Here is a 16,584-nt window from a genome sequence, read left to right on the forward strand (position 1 = left end):
GTCGCCCGGCTGGACGCGAACGTGTCCTGAGATGAGGGCGCAGATGGGCTGCGCGTGCGTTTCGGGTATTGAGAATTGAAGAGGCGTGCGAGGCGGCGCCGAGTCGCCAAGGCCCCCCCCCGTCCCGTCATGGTGGGTGTGGAACGGTGCGGCCAGTCACTCCATTGGCGCGCGCGCGCGTCAAATCACAGTTGACGGCCAGCGGGGCCCCTTTTGAAAGAATTCACACACTTGGGTGGTGTGAGCGATCCACCCCCCCCCCCCCCCCCCATATCGATCAGCCCACTTTGGCTGCCCTTGATTAGCCTCTCGCTACACTGCACACGTTTGCTGCGTGAAATACAGACGGATCCGGCCGGCACTTGGTCACTCGGTCGCGCATCGAAGCAAACGAAAAAGTCGCCTCTCGAAATGCTTTTGCCCCTCTTGAGTCATCAGTAGGACGTGTTTTGGGAAAAAAACTAAATTCCATCGAGTTTCTGCCTCTCTTTTCCACGAGTCGGCATTCAGACTGCGACCGCGCAGTCGGCGCTAAAAGCCCCTTAGAAATGCGCGTTTGTATGCGGCGTTTCAATGCCGAGCGGGCCGCCAAGCGCCGCTTCTACGCAGACGTCACGATGGGATTTGTTTTTTTCTTGCTTTGCCGATAGCGCGACAGCCGAATTAGCGGCGCGGGACTCCGTAGATTTGCTGTCGGACGCCACCAAGAGCACGGCGCCCGAGTCCCAGCCAGACCAAAGAGCTGAAAATTGAAACCCCTCAAAAGATTCCATCAAATGAGCGGAAGGAGCCTCGGCCTCTTGCCAAATTCCCAAATTTGCGCGGCGGCGTTTGTCACGTCTGCTTCTTTCCCGCGCGTCTCATTAGAAAAATCAACAGCTCGCCTCTATCGATTATGTCTGGGCGTCTTAATCAGATCAGCCAAATCTCCGCTCACCGGAAAGTCCGTTCGTGCCAAACTATTGATCAGGAATTTAATTGAATGCACCGCTCCGTTTATTAATCAGCCCCCCCGCCCCCCGCTTTTTTTTACTTCCTTTCTTTAGGTTTCCCGTCACTCTGATCCAAAGTGACAGCCAAAGAAAATGGATCATTTGGGATTTATTTTAAAAAGTGTGTGTGTGTGTTTTCTGTCCTGGAGGCTTCTGGACTGCGATTGGTAACGAGCGCATGATGGCTTTTGTATTGATTGCGGGGAAGGGGGGGGGCGGCTTGATGAAGTGGCTTTGAGGGGAGGGCGAGCTCGGTCAAATATGAGCAGAAGGTGGCCTTAGCGTGTTGATTTTCTCATTTTCATTCCGGCTACCGTTGCAATCAATTTGAAACAATCGGACCAAAGTTCCCTTTTGGGGGCCGGCGCACTACAAGAAGAAGTGTGGAAGAGAAGAAGAGCGACAAGTGGCACTCTCCCGTCGCGCCCGCCGTCTCACCTTGTTTTTCATTCTTCTTCTTTGCAGGGGCCGCCGCCGCCGCCGCCGAGTCCGAAACTGACGGTCGCGCTGCCTCGGCGGCACGCCGCCGTGCTTCAAAGTTGGCAAAGGCCTTCCCGTCCAAAGCGCGCTGAAAATGCTTCGCCTCCCGCGGCCGTCTCGGTCCCCCGGACTGGACATTGGGGGAGGGGGGCGCGAATTGCGGCACGCAGCTCGGAAACATACGTAAGTATGTGAATGTGTGTTCCCGTAGGTCTGCGTGCGTGCGTGCGGAACTATCCTGTTGATATTTGCTCTTTTTGTGGAGTGCTTTCCAAATCCCCCCCGCCCCCCCACCCCCCTCTCTTTTCCTACTTATCGGTGGGCCGCTTGCGGATGCGATGAAAGTGCGGCGGGAAGCCTTGAGCCGCGCGTAAGCCGGCGCTGAGCCCGCAAAGCGCCATAAACAGTCGGTCCGCTTTCCATCAGACGTGCCTCTCGTAAACACCTCGCATGCCCCCAACCGCCCCCCCCTCCCGCATCGTATCTCTCGCACCCTCGATCCACGCGTGCGCCTTTCGAAAAGAAGTGCGGATGATGCGGAGAAGGCCGGCACGGCGGAAGGTGAGCCGCCAAGTCCTTCGAGCGTGCGGTGGGGTGCGTCGTTGACCTCCGAACGTGGCGCGACCCCAAAACGACAATCATGCAGCTTGCGAATGTTTTGTTGTTGTTTTCCTTCTTCTTTTTTAGGATGGTCTGTGCGCCCGTCGGTCGGTCTGAGCGGAGGCCTTCCCCCTCCTCACTGCTTTCTCATTGGTCGGCCTCCTCCGGCGCCATCCAATAGGAGCCGCTCCATCCGCGGCCGAGCACGCCCCTCCTCGCTTAAAGCGCCCCCCCCGCGTCCGCAATGGAGACTTCCGCTCTCATTGTCTCGCCGCGGCTCGCATCGCTTCCCCGCGGCCGTCTCGGCATCCCTCGGCTTCTCGCGCCCGTCGTCTTCCCGCCGAGTTGCCTTGGAGGAGTTTGTCGGAGGGGTGGGCGGGGGGGGGCGGCGGCGGCCAAGACCCCGGCGACATCCTGATGTGATGGCAGGACTTGGGAACTGATCTCCACCTCGTGACGCCTTTTTTTTTTTTTTTAAATTGCCTGGTCCTGCATCATCAGGAATGCTTCCCGTGGACTGATGGATGTTTCCGAACTGTGCATCCCCGACCCGCTCTGCTACCATAGCCAGTAAGTGCTCGCCTTTTTTTTTTTTTTTTTCCCCCAAGCATAAGTTCATTCCTAAACTCTTGCCAAGCGAGCAAGTGTGGCACGCGACGGCTCGGCAAAGGCCCGCCGCAGATGTCCCGCGCTGCACTCGGAAAAAGTCAAGTCGGAGCCCCCCCCCCAACCCTCTTATTATTCCTTTTTTTCAGACGGGCTGTGTTTATTCAGTCTCCAAACAATTCACAGCCCTTCCTCCCTCCAAGAAATCCTTATAAACCCGAAATGTTATTCTTGACAATCCATATCCATCCATCCGTCTATCAATAGAAAATGTAACTGTGATCGTATCATTGTTGTCACTTTTCTACAGTGACCCCCCCCCCCCCCCCCCGTTTTTTACTTAAAACGGGGTCGATTTGCTCCGCAATGTGAAAAGAGGGCCCAAACGAATTTGAAAGAGGATTGATTTGCTTTTGCTGCGATTCCATTTTGGCATTCAACTTGCTTGTCATTGCGTGTCCCGAGGCAAGAAAATGCAGATTGCGCCCAAGCGGGAGGCCGTGCGGCCGCAGTCAGTCAGTCAGTGGTGAAATGCCGCACCGGATGCTCTCCACATAACCTGTCGGTCAGCGTGAGGGTCTTCCCCAAAGAGGAAAAGAGCCGAATGCCGAGACGAGATCAAAGTTGAGGGGCTCTCATCTGATGATATCCACACACTTGCGCATAAATTGTAAGTCGTGCAGCCTGCGCGCGCCTTCTTTCCGGGGCCAAAGTCGCTCCAAGTCAACATTTTCATCCGGGCTCCCGCGGAGCAAGCGCCCGTCGAGCGCTCCAGCCCGTCGGCGGCCGGCCATCTCTCTGCGGCGCGCGGCTACGCAAAAAAAAAAAAAAGGCAAACGTTATTGTCGACTTGCCGGATGTCGCGCGCTTCCTCGTGTCGGAAAAGTTTTCCTCCGTAGTGATCGATCCTCGCCGCGCGTTCTGCTTCACTCTGCGATGAGAAGAGAAAGTGGGTTCCAGTCGTTTTGGTTTGTTAGTTTTCCCTTGCAAAGTATTCATTGTTGTCACCGTTTGCTGACTTTGCAGGCTGATGACACAAATAGCGCGAGCATCAAAAGCATCCGCCGCCGTCCGCGTCGACGAGCGCCTCCGACCTTCGACCTCCCACGGGACCCCCCCCCCCCCCCCCCGCCCCCGCGCCTCCGATGAGTTTGCCCGTTTTGATCGCTCTCGCGCAGGAAACGCATCGCCGATCGTCACGTCGACCGGTGCGCGCTCCGCGTCCTTTGCGTCGCGCGCCCCGGCGCCGGCGGCGCTCGCTTGGCTCAACGTTTGGGCGCACGTTTGTGGAGATGGAGCGCTCCTGAAGCGCAGAAGCTCGCGTCGAAACAAAAGAGTCGGCGCAAAGACCGTTTTTGCCGCCGTCGTCATGAGGAGAAGAAGAAGAAGAAAAATAACGCTCGACGCCAAGAACTAGCTCGCGTGACTCGACGCCGTCCCGTCGCTTGGTCAACTGAATAACGGCGAGCGAGGGGAACAAAAAATACAACTTTTTTCAGGCTTAGAGAAGAATTTTTGAACTTTCTTGGCTGCCAAAATATGAGGAAGGATTTTGTTCCACTCCAGGAGAAATATTTCATCGTTGGTCAATGTCTTTCCGTTCATCCACAAGATCATGCTAAAAAAAAAGAAAAACAAGTCGCACCGGACTTGCTCTTTGTTTGATTTTCACTGCATTCGCCGATAACATTTTGCTCCCTATCTGAGGAATTTCTTTTCAAAATGGCCACTTTGTTCACAAGTGCGAAACTTCAAGTGCGAATGGCCGATTCAAAATGAGATCGCACTCCAACGAGTGAATGATGCAACTTTGTCTTTCGCCCATCAAGAAAAATTTTTTTTCTCGTAACGTCGCCGACGGCGGCGGCGAAGACGTTTGAAGGTTATGCTTCCGGGCGCTCATTGAAATGCAAACGAAGACCAGAGGGGATCGATGGCCATCTCTGTTTATTTATGAAATCAATTTGCAAACTGTCCCTCGCGAGCCCCCCCTTTTACTTCCCAATGACGGCTGAAGTCGACATGCCTGGTTCGTCGTGGGCGATACGAGGGGTGTGTTTGACTTTGCGGGGAGAGCAGCGCCTTGCTGGAGATGCGCGCCGCCGCCCCCGCCCTTATTTGCACTTTTTCCCCTTGTAGTATTTCAGCCTTAGCCACTGCAAATGTCAAACACACATTTTGTTGTTGTTGTTTTCATGTTTTCAAATCACGGGGTCAAGGGTTAAGAGTGGAAAAACGTTGCCGCGTCTTGTTTGAACACGTCTAACAATGGGAATGCGTCGAGCGAATCTAAACCTCGGGGGAGGGGGGGGGCAGCTCGTCTAGACCGGGGTCCCGTATTCTACACGGGGGCGTGCCCGTCGCAGGTTTTGACAGTAGGTGACGTGTGGCATTTTTGCTTTTTAAAAATTTTTTTTTTCTCCGTCGTCCAGTCTGCTGAGTCGGCTGCCCTCGGAGGAGCGCCGCCTGTCGTCCAGCTGCGGTTCCTACGTGAAAACGGAGCCGTCCAGCCCGTCGTCCTCGTCCCTGGTGGACACGGCCAGCCGCCACAGTCCCGGCGGCAACTCGGACGCCAGCGGCGGCTACGCGCACGCGGGCGCGGCAGCGCGTCGCCACGCCCTGGACAACGCGGGCCTGTGCGGGGCGGGCGGGGGCGGCGGCGGGGGCTCCTGCCTGCGGCGCTACGCCGACGACTGCTCGGCGGGCCTGGCGGACGAGTCGGCCATCAAGTGCGAGTACGTGCTGGGCGCCGTCCCCAAGCGGCTGTGCCTGGTGTGCGGCGACGTGGCCTCGGGCTACCACTACGGCGTGGCCTCCTGCGAGGCCTGCAAAGCCTTCTTCAAAAGGACCATACAAGGTAGGCCGCATTCCCGCGCCTTTTTCTCGTCCGTCGACAGCAACGCCGGCCGCGTTTCTGCCTTCATTGATTTCTTTTCGTGCAACGCCACCGTTGCCATATTCCACCTTTTTGCTCACAGCGTGAAAATGCATTTTCAACTTTTGGCCTGGAATCTTACAAGCCCCCCCCCCCCCCCCCACTCTCTTGGACTATTCCAGTTTCATGTTCCTCAAATATGTTCTTCCGAATGTGCTCAGAGCGAGAGCAGACAAAAAGCCATCATCAAAGTCAACAAATGCGGCGGCTTCGCCTGACCGGTTCCTTCCGCCTCGGCGTCCTGCGTGAAAGGGAGCCGACTCCTTTGGGAGCCGACTCCTCCACGCTCATCTTGCTTTGTGACAAAAGCGTATTTGTCCGCCGCATACGCAGGAAGATTTGAAGCGGCCGGGCAAGCATCCCAGCAAGTGCCGCGTGACTTTGCGTCGGAAGGACGCCCCCGAAAGGCGTCCGTCGTTTGTCCTACGGCTGCGCGACGCCGGCTCAATAACAATCAGCGTTAAGTGACCGCAATTAAGTCGACGGTGTTTCGGCGGGGAGGGGCCAGGGGGGCAATTAGGACCTCTGTGGTGGCCTCGCGTCGAGGCGTCCTCTAAATAACGAAAGAGGACACGGCGGTCAGACGCTCGCTGAAAGGAGACGGCGCTTTCATAGAAGTGGGGGGGGAAGGCGTCAGAGGTCCGGCCGGAGTGGGGACGAGCGTCATCATCCATCCAAATTTACAGCGGAAGCAGCGTGGGAGCGCTCCGAGTGTCCGGACGCCGCCGCCGATTCGCCGCTTTTCCAAAAATGTTTCCTTTGATAAGCGTGTGCGCTGATCGAGGCCTTTTGCCAACGGATCAGCGTCTGGGATGCGGCCCGAAGGTCTCCGAGCGACGCTTTGGCGCAGGGCGATGAAACTCGGAAGCCGAGTCCCGAGTTTGCCGATCGCCGCTCCTCTTCCGTCTGCTTTTCCCCTTTAGGCAATATCGAGTACAGCTGCCCGGCCGCCAACGAGTGCGAGATCACCAAACGGAGGCGCAAGTCGTGCCAAGCGTGTCGCTTCATGAAGTGTCTCAAAGTGGGCATGTTGAAGGAAGGTGAGCGCAACTCGGACCGTGGCATCCCTCGGCCACGCATTTTAGCGAGCGGGCGGGCGAGCTCCCGTTTCCGTTGGGCGATTCTCACGAGCTCTTGCGCAATCCCCTTTGCGCTCGGTGCGATTCTCTTCAACGCAAGCCGGCGCGCCGTCAGCATGCTGTCGTTTGTTGTCGTTCGTTTTTTGAGCCGCCCGTCTGACTCACGAGGGTTCCAAAGAACCAGAAGTCTATTTGTTCGCGCCAAGGTGTACGAGAGCCACGGCGCGCGAGGAGAGCGGCAGGTGGAGGCGGGACAGCGGCCCCTTCGCCGGGTTGTCTGGATTTAGCTTGAAATGATGTCAGTGTGTTTGCTGGGGACGAGGAGCTCCCTGGCGGGCGCGCCTCCTAATTAGGTTAGCGGATAGTCGGTGTCAGGAAATTGAAAGAGCGTCCTAATCGCCTTCCTTTTGCGTTGCGGGGGAATCCAAAAGGAATTGAGACGGCTTGCCCTTCCATTTGAGCGTGTTGAACGTCTGTTTGCAAACAAGCTCAAATGGAAGATGCAAAGTACTCACGAAACGGCGGAAATAGTCCACAGCTGCACTCACTTCAATGTTGCCGGGGGGGGGGGGGGTTAGCGCATTGGACACGGTCTCTCCAACTTGCTTGCTGTCTTTTGCAGGCGTACGTTTGGACAGGGTGAGAGGAGGTCGCCAGAAATACAAGCGAAGATTGGAGGCGGAGAACGGCGGCTACCTGGCCCTGACGATCCCGCCCCCGGCCAAAAAGCCTCGTAAGTTTCCCCTTGATTTCTTTTTCCCGCGTCGTTGACATTCAAGCCTCTCGGAGGAGCGTTTTCGAGGTCGCGAGAGACGATCTCCAAAGCCCGGAGCGACGATTTGGAATCCGGCCGGCCATTTTTTTCCTCTCTGTCCACAGTGACCAAGATGGTGTCGCATCTGTTGCTGGTGGAGCCCGAGAAAATCTACGCCATGCCCGACCCCAGCATGCCCGACGGCGACGTCAAGGCCTTGACCACGTTGTGCGACCTGGCCGATCGCGAGCTTGTGGTCATCATCGGTTGGGCCAAACACATCCCAGGTAGCGCCCACGCGCCCTGACAAAAGCATCCGACATACTTGTGTGGTCATTCATATCAGTAAAAGGCCCCGTATTGGCGCCCCGTGGGCTCAGAAAATAGCTGGGGGGGGGGGGGGGGGGGTCGTTTCGCTGAAATGACGCAATATGACAATTGCACGCACGCAGAGCGTCAGGATCATTCTTATCGGCTACTCATTTGCACCTCCGGGAAAAGCCAGCCAGCCCCATGTTCTAAAATGGAATCAATACAGAGCAGCCGAAGCCTTTTGATCGGCGGGGGCGGAGGGGGGGGGGGGGGTCGGCTCCGTCGGCGCAGCGTCTTCCGTTCCGACGGCAGACTTAAGGAAAGCAATCCTCTTTCTTCCTTAAGCGGGCTACCCGGGGGGCCCCGCGGCAAAATTGATTTCTTCGGCGAGGAGAGCGGGGTCGGGGGATTGGCCCAGACGCCGGCGGGGCGGGGCGGGGCCGCCCGCGCTTGTAGATGACCATTCGGCGTTCGGCGAACGAGCGGCTTCCTCCCCATTGAGACCGAAGCTTTGCCCTCAAATGAACCGCGGCGGAAGCCGCCCGTTGAGCCCGTCGACGGCAACGTTCAGGATTCAGGAGGCACAATTTGCGCAATGCCCACTCATGCTTTTCGTGGCGTTTCTGCAATTTCCATCAAAGCGTCACTCACTCCCAATTTTGTTTTTGGATTTCGGTCGCAGTCTAAGGCAATTAATTGTCCACTGTTACCCCCCGCCCCCCAAAAAAAATGGTGCCTGCCTGGAATATACCCCAGCGGGTCATCATGGGGCTTTTCCTCAGCTCAACAACGAGGCACTCTAAATCATGTCGTTTCGGAAGATGTCTATTAATTGACTTGGCGGGGAACACGCACGGCGGCCAATGAGCGACGAAGACAAAAGGGATGCCCGCCCGCAAACGGCGCCGTACCATCAGCTCATCACAGTCCTTTGGCGGTGGCGCGCTCCTCTTCCACCGCATTGGAGTTTACCGACGTGAAGGACAAAAAAGAATAGGAAGTGGACTTCGAAGACACTGCTCTTTTGGTGGCTGCGCGGGTGGTTCCGAGCGCCCCCCCCCCCCCCCTTTCCTCCGTCGGCGCTCCGGTCTCATTATTGCCTCTATCGTTTTATTGAGCCCATTAGGGCTCTTCAGAGGCCCGTAACGATCGCAAATGAATGGAGAGCGAGCCGCCGTCCGGTTGGGAGCCGCCGACTTCATCGTGCCCGATAGACCTTCCGTCACTCATCCCGTTTGGATTGCGGCGCACAAAAAGGATCGCGGGACGAGGGCGGAAGAACAAATACGTTTGCGGTACTTTGCGCCGAGTTCTCCAACATGCAAACGCGAACAAACGTCCCTCCTTCAGGAGATGAACAATCAACTGTCAAAATCAAACTTGACCCGCAATCGAACGGCCCGCTCGCGGCTCAAATTGGGCTGCGACTAGCGTCGGAGTCACGTGAGCTTCGGCCGCGCAAAGCGGCCTTTCGGGGCTCGAGTGTTCAAATTCCCGATGCGGCCCGCGGGACGGTATTGACATGGAGCCCCCTCCCGACACGAGCCCCTCCCTCTCAGCGAGCCAAGTGGCGGATGTCCTCCATCGGCTGTCCGTTTGTCCGACGAGAGGTTGTGGATCGATGGCCCTTTGGCATTCGCCGGCCTGATTACAATCCGCCTGCCGCTCAATGACGAGCTCCGTTGGCTCGACAAAAGAAGCGCGGCGCTCGCTCTCCCGCAATCAAGCGTCCGATCGAATGACCAAAGCGCTACGTGCGTGGAGCAGGGCCGTACGCGTGCCTCTTAGCGCGGTGTTTTCACCCCCCCCGCAGGCTTCTCCAGCCTGTCGCTGGCCGACCAGATGAGCCTCCTGCAGAGCGCCTGGATGGAGATCCTGGTGCTGAGCATCGTCTTCCGCTCGCTGGCCTGCGACGAGGAGATCGTCTACGCCGAGGACTACGCGGTGGACGAGGAGCAGGCCCGCGGCTCGGGCCTGCTGGACCTGCACGTGGCCATCCTGCCCCTGGTGCGGCGCTTCAAGAAGCTGCGCGTGGACAAGGAGGAGTTCGTCACCCTCAAGGCCATCGCCTTGGCCAACTCGGGTCAGTCCACTTTTCCTTGCGGCGACGTCCTCGCTTCTTGACGACTGCGGTCACGCTTGGGCTCGCCTCCGCGGGCGTCCGTCCGACCGGATACCAAACGTGGACAAATGGCAAAAGCCAAAGGCACTTTTGCGGGTCGTCCGTTTCATCCGTCCGGGGCCCGCGGCCTTTTTTTTTTGTTTCAATGGCGAATACCCAAAACATCTCATTGTATTCAGTGTGTCGGATGTACTTGAGCAACAAATCGATTCGCTTTGTTGACCATTCGAACCGCGACGTGAGGAACCATCACGTTCACCTCCAATAACCTTGATGGTGCTCGACGCTCGCTATCTGCCTTGCAATCAGGCGCAAGGCGGCGTCCCATTAAAGCGCGGAACCAAATCAAAACTCAAATTGTCTGCCGTGTCGCCGCGCCGATAAGACGGGACAAAAAGGTCGAGAGGGAAGAGGGCGCTGGTTTTTAATTGAACGTGTTTCAGCGAGCGCCGGTGCGTTGCCTTCCGAAGCTGTCGCAGCCCGCCCCAGATATATTGAGCATTTCATGAGGAAAACGGGAGGGGGGGCCTGTCAATAAAATGCGTTGGGCGGAGCCGCTCGCATCCACACTCGGCACGGCGGCCGATCGACGGTGACGCGGCGGCGCTCTTTTCTCCCCGCCTGACTGAGAAACGGCAAAAAGTGCTGAGCCCGCAGCTCCCGAGGGGGCGCGCTGACCGCCGGGCTCGCTCTGCGCTTGTCGCCGTCGCGCGTGAGCCAAACTTAGCGTTGTTTTCCCAGAGCACCAACAACCAGCGGCCGTCCAAACGACCGCAGAACTGAAAATGGTGACCCTCCTGCGCATTCTTTACCGGGATGCCGATGTTAGCATAGCATCCGACGGCGTTCCCTTGGTTTTCGTCTCTGCAACTTTGTGCAACTGTTTGTTCTCATTTGAAGTAGTCGCTGACTACGCGGTGAGACGACCGTTAGCATGTGAGCATTCGATGATGCGTAAATCCCCAAATGAGCTGCCTCGGCGCCTTTAGTTGGGCGGGAACGGCGTGTCTTGCTCACCGTTAGCATTTGATCCTTTCCTATTAGTTGTCCTGTAAAGGCGGCGTGGGAGCCGGTGGGAACGGGAGACGTGTGAGAGAGGAAGCCAGAGTTCGGTGGCGGCCGTAAGCTTCGGGGCTTTCGTACGTGTGGGGAGGGGGGAGATTCATGGCCATTGATTTGGTAATTAGCGGCTTATCGACGAAAGAGCGCTGACGGATTACTGGGAAATTGTTTCTTCAAAGTTAGCTTTGCATGCCGGGCCATCCTCCTCGTGGGCGCACGCACGGCAACGAACGGGGATCACGTGAGTCTTCACATGAAGGTTTCCGCGGCGACGCACGTGCGGTCCACTCAGCCTAGTTAATTTCCCAAGATAGAAACGCAATTTACACAGAAGGCAACTGGTAAGAGAGACTTAATCAGTCAGTTAGGAACATAATTAGCCTTATCCGTTCCTCCGAAGCCCTCCCACCCCCCGTCATTGACTGCACAAATGCTACAAATGGTCCAAAAACATTGCACGGGGGAGCAACTTGTTTTTGGCAGCGCGAAAAGGGGCCACCTTCGTATTTGGCCGTCATTCGGCCGAAGCGCGCGCTAGCTAACGGTGCAGCTGAATTCCTTAGCGAGTGGCGGGGACCGGACCCGTCCGTGCAAAAAAGGCTCGCCTCGCATCATGTAAGTTGGGATGTGTCAAGCCCGTGTCCCTCTGCCCCCGCGCCCCCCCCCTTCCCCCGCACCGCCGCACCTCTCCAGACTCCACGCACATCGAGAACGTCGAGGCCGTGCAGAGGCTCCGGGATTCCCTCCACGAGGCCCTGCAGGACTTTGCGGCCTGCCAGCACCCGGAGGACCCGCGGCGGGCGGGCAAGCTGCTGATGACGCTGCCCCTCCTGCGGCAGACGGCCAGCAAGGCGCTGCAGCACTTCTACGGCATCAAGATGCAGGGCAAGGTGCCCATGCACAAACTCTTCCTGGAAATGCTGGAGGCCAAGGCTTGACAGCGGGTGGGGCGGGGCCGGGGGCGGAGCCTACGCCTTTGACGCACAGCCGGGCCGGCCGGCCGGCCTTGAACGTGTTGGGCCGACGGAAAAAGCTTCAAGTGAAGATTGACCTGGTAGCTCTGCAATAAAGACGCTTCTGGCGTTATGACCACATCTCAAATGTTCTCCCTCACTTGCTCTCTTCCGGCCTTTGTTTTTTTTCTTCTTTCTTTTCTACTTGCACTTACAATTTGCAATTTGCTTCAATCCAAAGTGGCCACCTTCCTCTTTGGCTTCGGGGATTCATTTGTGCTCTCTCTCTTGTCTCTCTTGCTCTCTTTCCTTGTCACTCTTTGACTCTTTCTGTCTTTTTTACTCTCTCTTTTTCCTCACAGGTGTTATTTTGGGCATTTTTCGGGGCGCTTTCAAGACGAACCAACCAAATTGAAAGTGGTTATTGTCTACTGGACAGATTCAAGAAGCCAGTTTCCCCGAAGAACCAGAAATTTGCTGTAGTATGGCTCTCATGAGAAGACAAACAAAAATTCTCAAGAGGGCAGGCCCGAGACGACACGGGGAGTCGGCCGTTGCTCTTCGGGCCGGGTTAGGGTTCCAAAAAATGGATGGATGAGCGCTCTACAACCTTGCGCTGTCAAGATGCAGTTCAGCCCGGCTGTCTGGCACGTCTCACTTTTGTCTGCGCTGGCCATTTTTCAGCGGGCCCCTCCGAGGATAGGTTGCAAAGAGTCAGTCGGAGCTCCGGCATCGCCGACCGCTCGAACCGACAGCCGGACGCGAGCGGAGGAGATGGGTCAGCATCAATGTGCCGCCACTGGAAATTGAGGGAGCTTGTGATTTATGGCTTCCGCATACATGCTGAATCTACTTTTTTTTCTGCGCTCCTCCCAAGCTCAAGGGCAGGTTGGGGTCCCTTTTCCCAAGATGTGTGATGATGGACAGGCCTGGTGCGGAAGGATTTTCCCAATGAAGGGAGCGCCCTCAGTAGTTGCAAAGGGTGACTGGAAAGACATAGTATAGTAAGGCGTGTTTAAGCCGAAAAAAACGACATAGTATAGTAAGGCGTTTTTGGCCCGAAAAAAACGACATAGTATAGTAAGGCGTTTTTAAGCCGAAAAAAACGACATAGAATAGTAAGGCGTTTTTAGGCCGAAAAAAACGACTTAGTATAGTAAGGCGTTTTTGGCCCGAAAAAAATGACATAGTGGCGTTTTTGGCCCGAAAAAAAACGACATAGTATAGTAAGGCGTTTTTAGGCCGAAAAAAACGACATAGTATAGTAAGGTGTTTTTAGGCCGAAAAAAACGACATAGTATAGTAAGGCATTTTTGAACCGAAATAAACGACATGGTATAGTAAGGCGTTTTTAGCCCGAAAAAACGACATAGTATAGTAAGGCGTTTTTGGCCCGAAAAAAATGACATAGTGGCGTTTTTGGCCCGAAAAAAACGACATAGTATAGTAAGGCGTTTTTAGGCCGAAAAAAACGACATAGTATAGTAAGGTGTTTTTAGGCCGAAAAAAACGACATAGTATAGTAAGGCGTTTTTAGCCGAAAAAAACGACAGTTATAGTAAGGCGTTTTTGGCCCGAAAAAAACGACATAGTATAGTAAGGCATTTTTGAGCCGAAAAAAACGACATGGTATAGTAAGCCGTTTTTAGCCCGAAAAAAAACGACATAGTATAGTAAGGTGTTTTTAGGCCGAAAAAAACGACATAGTATAGTAAGGCGTTTTTTGCCCGAAAAATACGACATAGTATATATAGTAAGGCGTTTTTGAGCCGAAAAAAACGACATAGTATAGTAAGGCGTTTTTGGCCCGAAAAAAACGACATAGTATAGTAAGGCGTTTTTGAGCCGAAAAAAACGACATAGTATAGTAAGGGGTTTTTAGGCCGAAAAAAACGACATAGTATAGTGAGGCGTTTTTAGCCGAAAAAAACGACATAGTATAGTAAGGCGTTTTTGAACTGAAACAAATGACAGTATAGTAAGGCATTTTTGAGCTGAAAAAAACGACTTAGTATAGTAAGGCGTTTTTGGCCCGAAAAAAAACGACATAGTATAGTAAGGCGTTTTTGAGACGAAAAAAACGACATAGTATAGTAAGGCGTTTTTGGCCCGAAAAAAAAGACAGTATAGTAAGGCGTTTTTGAGCCGAAAAAAACGACATAGTATAGTAAGGCATTTTTGAACCGAAATAAACGACATGGTATAGTAAGGTGTTTTTGAACTGAAAAAAACGACATAGTATAGTAAGGCATTTTTGAACCGAAATAAACGACATGGTATAGTAAGGTGTTTTTGAACTGAAAAAAACGACACAGTATAGTAAGGCATCTTTGAGCTGAAAAAAACGACAGTATAGTAAGCCGTTTTTGGCCCGAAAAAAACGACATAGTAGTAAAGCGTTTTTAGCTGAAAAAAACGACATAGTATAGTAAGGCGTTTTTGGGCCGAAAAAAACGACAGTATATATATAGTAAGGCGTTTTTGAGCCGAAAAAACGACATAGTATAGTAAGGCGTTTTTGAGCCGAAAAAAACCACATAGTATAGTAAGGCGTTTTTAGGTCGAAAAAAACGACATAGTATAGTAAGGTGTTTTTAGGCCGAAAAAAACGACATAGTATAGTAAGGCGTTTTTAGCCGAAAAAAACGACATAGTATAGTAAGGCGTTTTTGAGCCGAAAAAAACAACATAGTATAGTAAGGCGTTTTTGGCCCGAAACAAACCACATAGTATAGTAAGGCGTTTTTGGCCCGAAAAAAACGACATAGTATAGTAAGGCGTTTTTAAGGCGTTTTTAGCCCGAAAATAACGACATAGTATAGTAAGGCGTTTTTAGCCCGAAAAAACGACATAGTATAGTAAGGCGTTTTTAGCCGAAATAAAACGACATAGTATAGTAAGGCGTTTTTAGCCAGAAAAAAACAACATAGTATAGTAAGGCGTTTTTTGGCGAAAAAAATGACAGTATAGTAAGGCGTTTTTAGCTGAAAAAAAAACGACATAGTATAGTAAAGCGTTTTTGGCCCAAAAAACGACATAGTATAGTAAGGCATTTTTGGCCCGAAAAAAACGACATAGTATAGTAAGGCGTTTTTAGCCCGAAAAAAACGACATAGTATAGTAAGGCGTTTTTAGCCCGAAAAAAACGACATAGTATAGTAAGGTGTTTTTGGCCCGAAAAAAACAACATAGCATAGTAAGCCGTTTTTAGCCCGAAAAAAACAACATAGTATAGTAAGGCGTTTTTAAGCCAAAAAAACCCACATAGTATAGTAAGGCGTTTTTAGCCCGAAAAAAATGACATAGTATAGTAAGGCGTTTTTGAGCTGAAAAAAAAAACGACATAGTATAGTAAGGCGTTTTCGGCCCGAAAAAAAACACATAGTATAGTAAGGCGTTTTTAGGCCGAAAAAAACGACATAGTATAGTAAGGCGTTTTTAGGCCGAAAAAAACGACATAGTATAGTAAGGCGTTTTTAGCCCGAAAAAAACGACATAGTATAGTAAGGTGTTTTTGGCCCGAAAAAAACAACATAGCATAGTAAGCCGTTTTTAGCCCGAAAAAAACAACATAGTATAGTAAGGCGTTTTTAAGCCAAAAAACCCCACATAGTATAGTAAGGCGTTTTTAGCCCGAAAAAAATGACATAGTATAGTAAGGCGTTTTTGAGCTGAAAAAAAAAACGACATAGTATAGTAAGGCGTTTTCGGCCCGAAAAAAAACACATAGTATAGTAAGGCGTTTTTAGGCCGAAAAAAACGACATAGTATAGTAAGGCGTTTTTAGGCCGAAAAAAACGACAGTGTAGTAAGGCGTTTTTAGCCGAAAAAAACGACATATATAGTAAGGCGTTTTTAGCCAGAAAAAAACGACATAGTATAGTAAGGCGTTTTTAGCCCGAAAAAAACGACATAGTATAGTAAGGCGTTTTTAGCCCGAAAAAAACGACATAGTATAGTAAGGCATTTTTGAACCGAAATAAACGACATAGTATAGTAAGGCGTTTTTGGCCCGAAAAAAACGACATAGTATAGTAAGGCGTTTTTAAGGCGTTTTTAGCCCGAAAATAACGACATAGTATAGTAAGGCGTTTTTGAGCCGAAAAAAACAACATAGTATAGTAAGGCGTTTTTGGCCCGAAACAAACCACATAGTATAGTAAGGCGTTTTTGGCCCGAAAAAAACGACATAGTATAGTAAGGCGTTTTTAAGGCGTTTTTAGCCCGAAAATAACGACATAGTATACTAAGGCGTTTTTAGCCCGAAAAAACGACATAGTATAGCAAGGCGTTTTTAGCCGAAATAAAACGACATAGTATAGTAAGGCGTTTTTAGCCCGAAAAAAACAACATAGTATAGTAAGGCGTTTTTTGGCGAAAAAAATGACATAGTATAGTAAGGCGTTTTTAGCTGAAAAAAAAACGACATAGTATAGTAAAGCGTTTTTGGCCCAAAAAACGACATAGTATAGTAAGGCATTTTTGGCCCGAAAAAAACGACATAGTATAGTAAGGCGTTTTTAGCCCGAAAAAAACGACATAGTATAGTAAGGCGTTTTTAGCCCGAAAAAAACGACATAGTATAGTAAGGCGTTTTTAGCCCGAAAAAAACGACATAGTATAGTAAGGCGTTTTTGGCCCGAAAAAAACAACATAGTATAGTAAGGCGTTTTCGGCCCGAAAAAAAAA

The 16,584-nt window shown here is 52.3% G+C and overlaps 2 protein-coding genes across 2 annotated transcripts in view; both read left to right on the plus strand.

The window, feature by feature from the left end:
• The window catches only part of flvcr2b (FLVCR choline and putative heme transporter 2b), a 24,613-nt gene extending 23,062 nt beyond the window's left edge, over positions 1-1,551 (plus strand). Inside the window, exon 15 of the mRNA XM_086099682.1 lies at positions 1,458-1,551. The gene's annotated coding sequence lies outside the window, so the exon portion shown is untranslated. The remainder of the gene's footprint in view (positions 1-1,457) is intronic.
• LOC147187362 (steroid hormone receptor ERR2-like) lies at positions 1,514-12,036 on the plus strand. The gene is made up of 8 exons (XM_086099688.1): positions 1,514-1,655; positions 2,574-2,642; positions 5,111-5,535; positions 6,537-6,653; positions 7,315-7,425; positions 7,572-7,733; positions 9,572-9,841; positions 11,636-12,036. The coding sequence occupies exons 1-8, from the start codon at positions 1,567-1,569 to the stop codon at positions 11,878-11,880; spliced, it is 1,488 nt and encodes a 495-aa protein (XP_085955814.1). The 5' UTR covers positions 1,514-1,566; the 3' UTR covers positions 11,881-12,036.
• The last annotated feature ends 4,548 nt before the right edge of the window (positions 12,037-16,584 follow it).

Source organism: Hippocampus guttulatus, chromosome 20 (genome assembly GCF_054856545.1).
Source record: "Hippocampus guttulatus isolate MCC_2025c chromosome 20, RoL_Hgut_1.0, whole genome shotgun sequence".
Lineage (NCBI taxonomy): Eukaryota > Metazoa > Chordata > Actinopteri > Syngnathiformes > Syngnathidae > Hippocampus > Hippocampus guttulatus.

Coding starts and splice junctions, on each gene's coding strand:
- LOC147187362 (XM_086099688.1), top strand. CDS start 1,567: ATGCTTCGCCTCCCGCGGCCGTCTCGGTCCCCCGGACTGGACATTGGG. Junction 6,654..7,314: donor AGTGGGCATGTTGAAGGAAG/GTGAGCGCAACT, acceptor TGTCTTTTGCAG/GCGTACGTTTGGACAGGGTG. Junction 9,842..11,635: donor CATCGCCTTGGCCAACTCGG/GTCAGTCCACTT, acceptor GCACCTCTCCAG/ACTCCACGCACATCGAGAAC.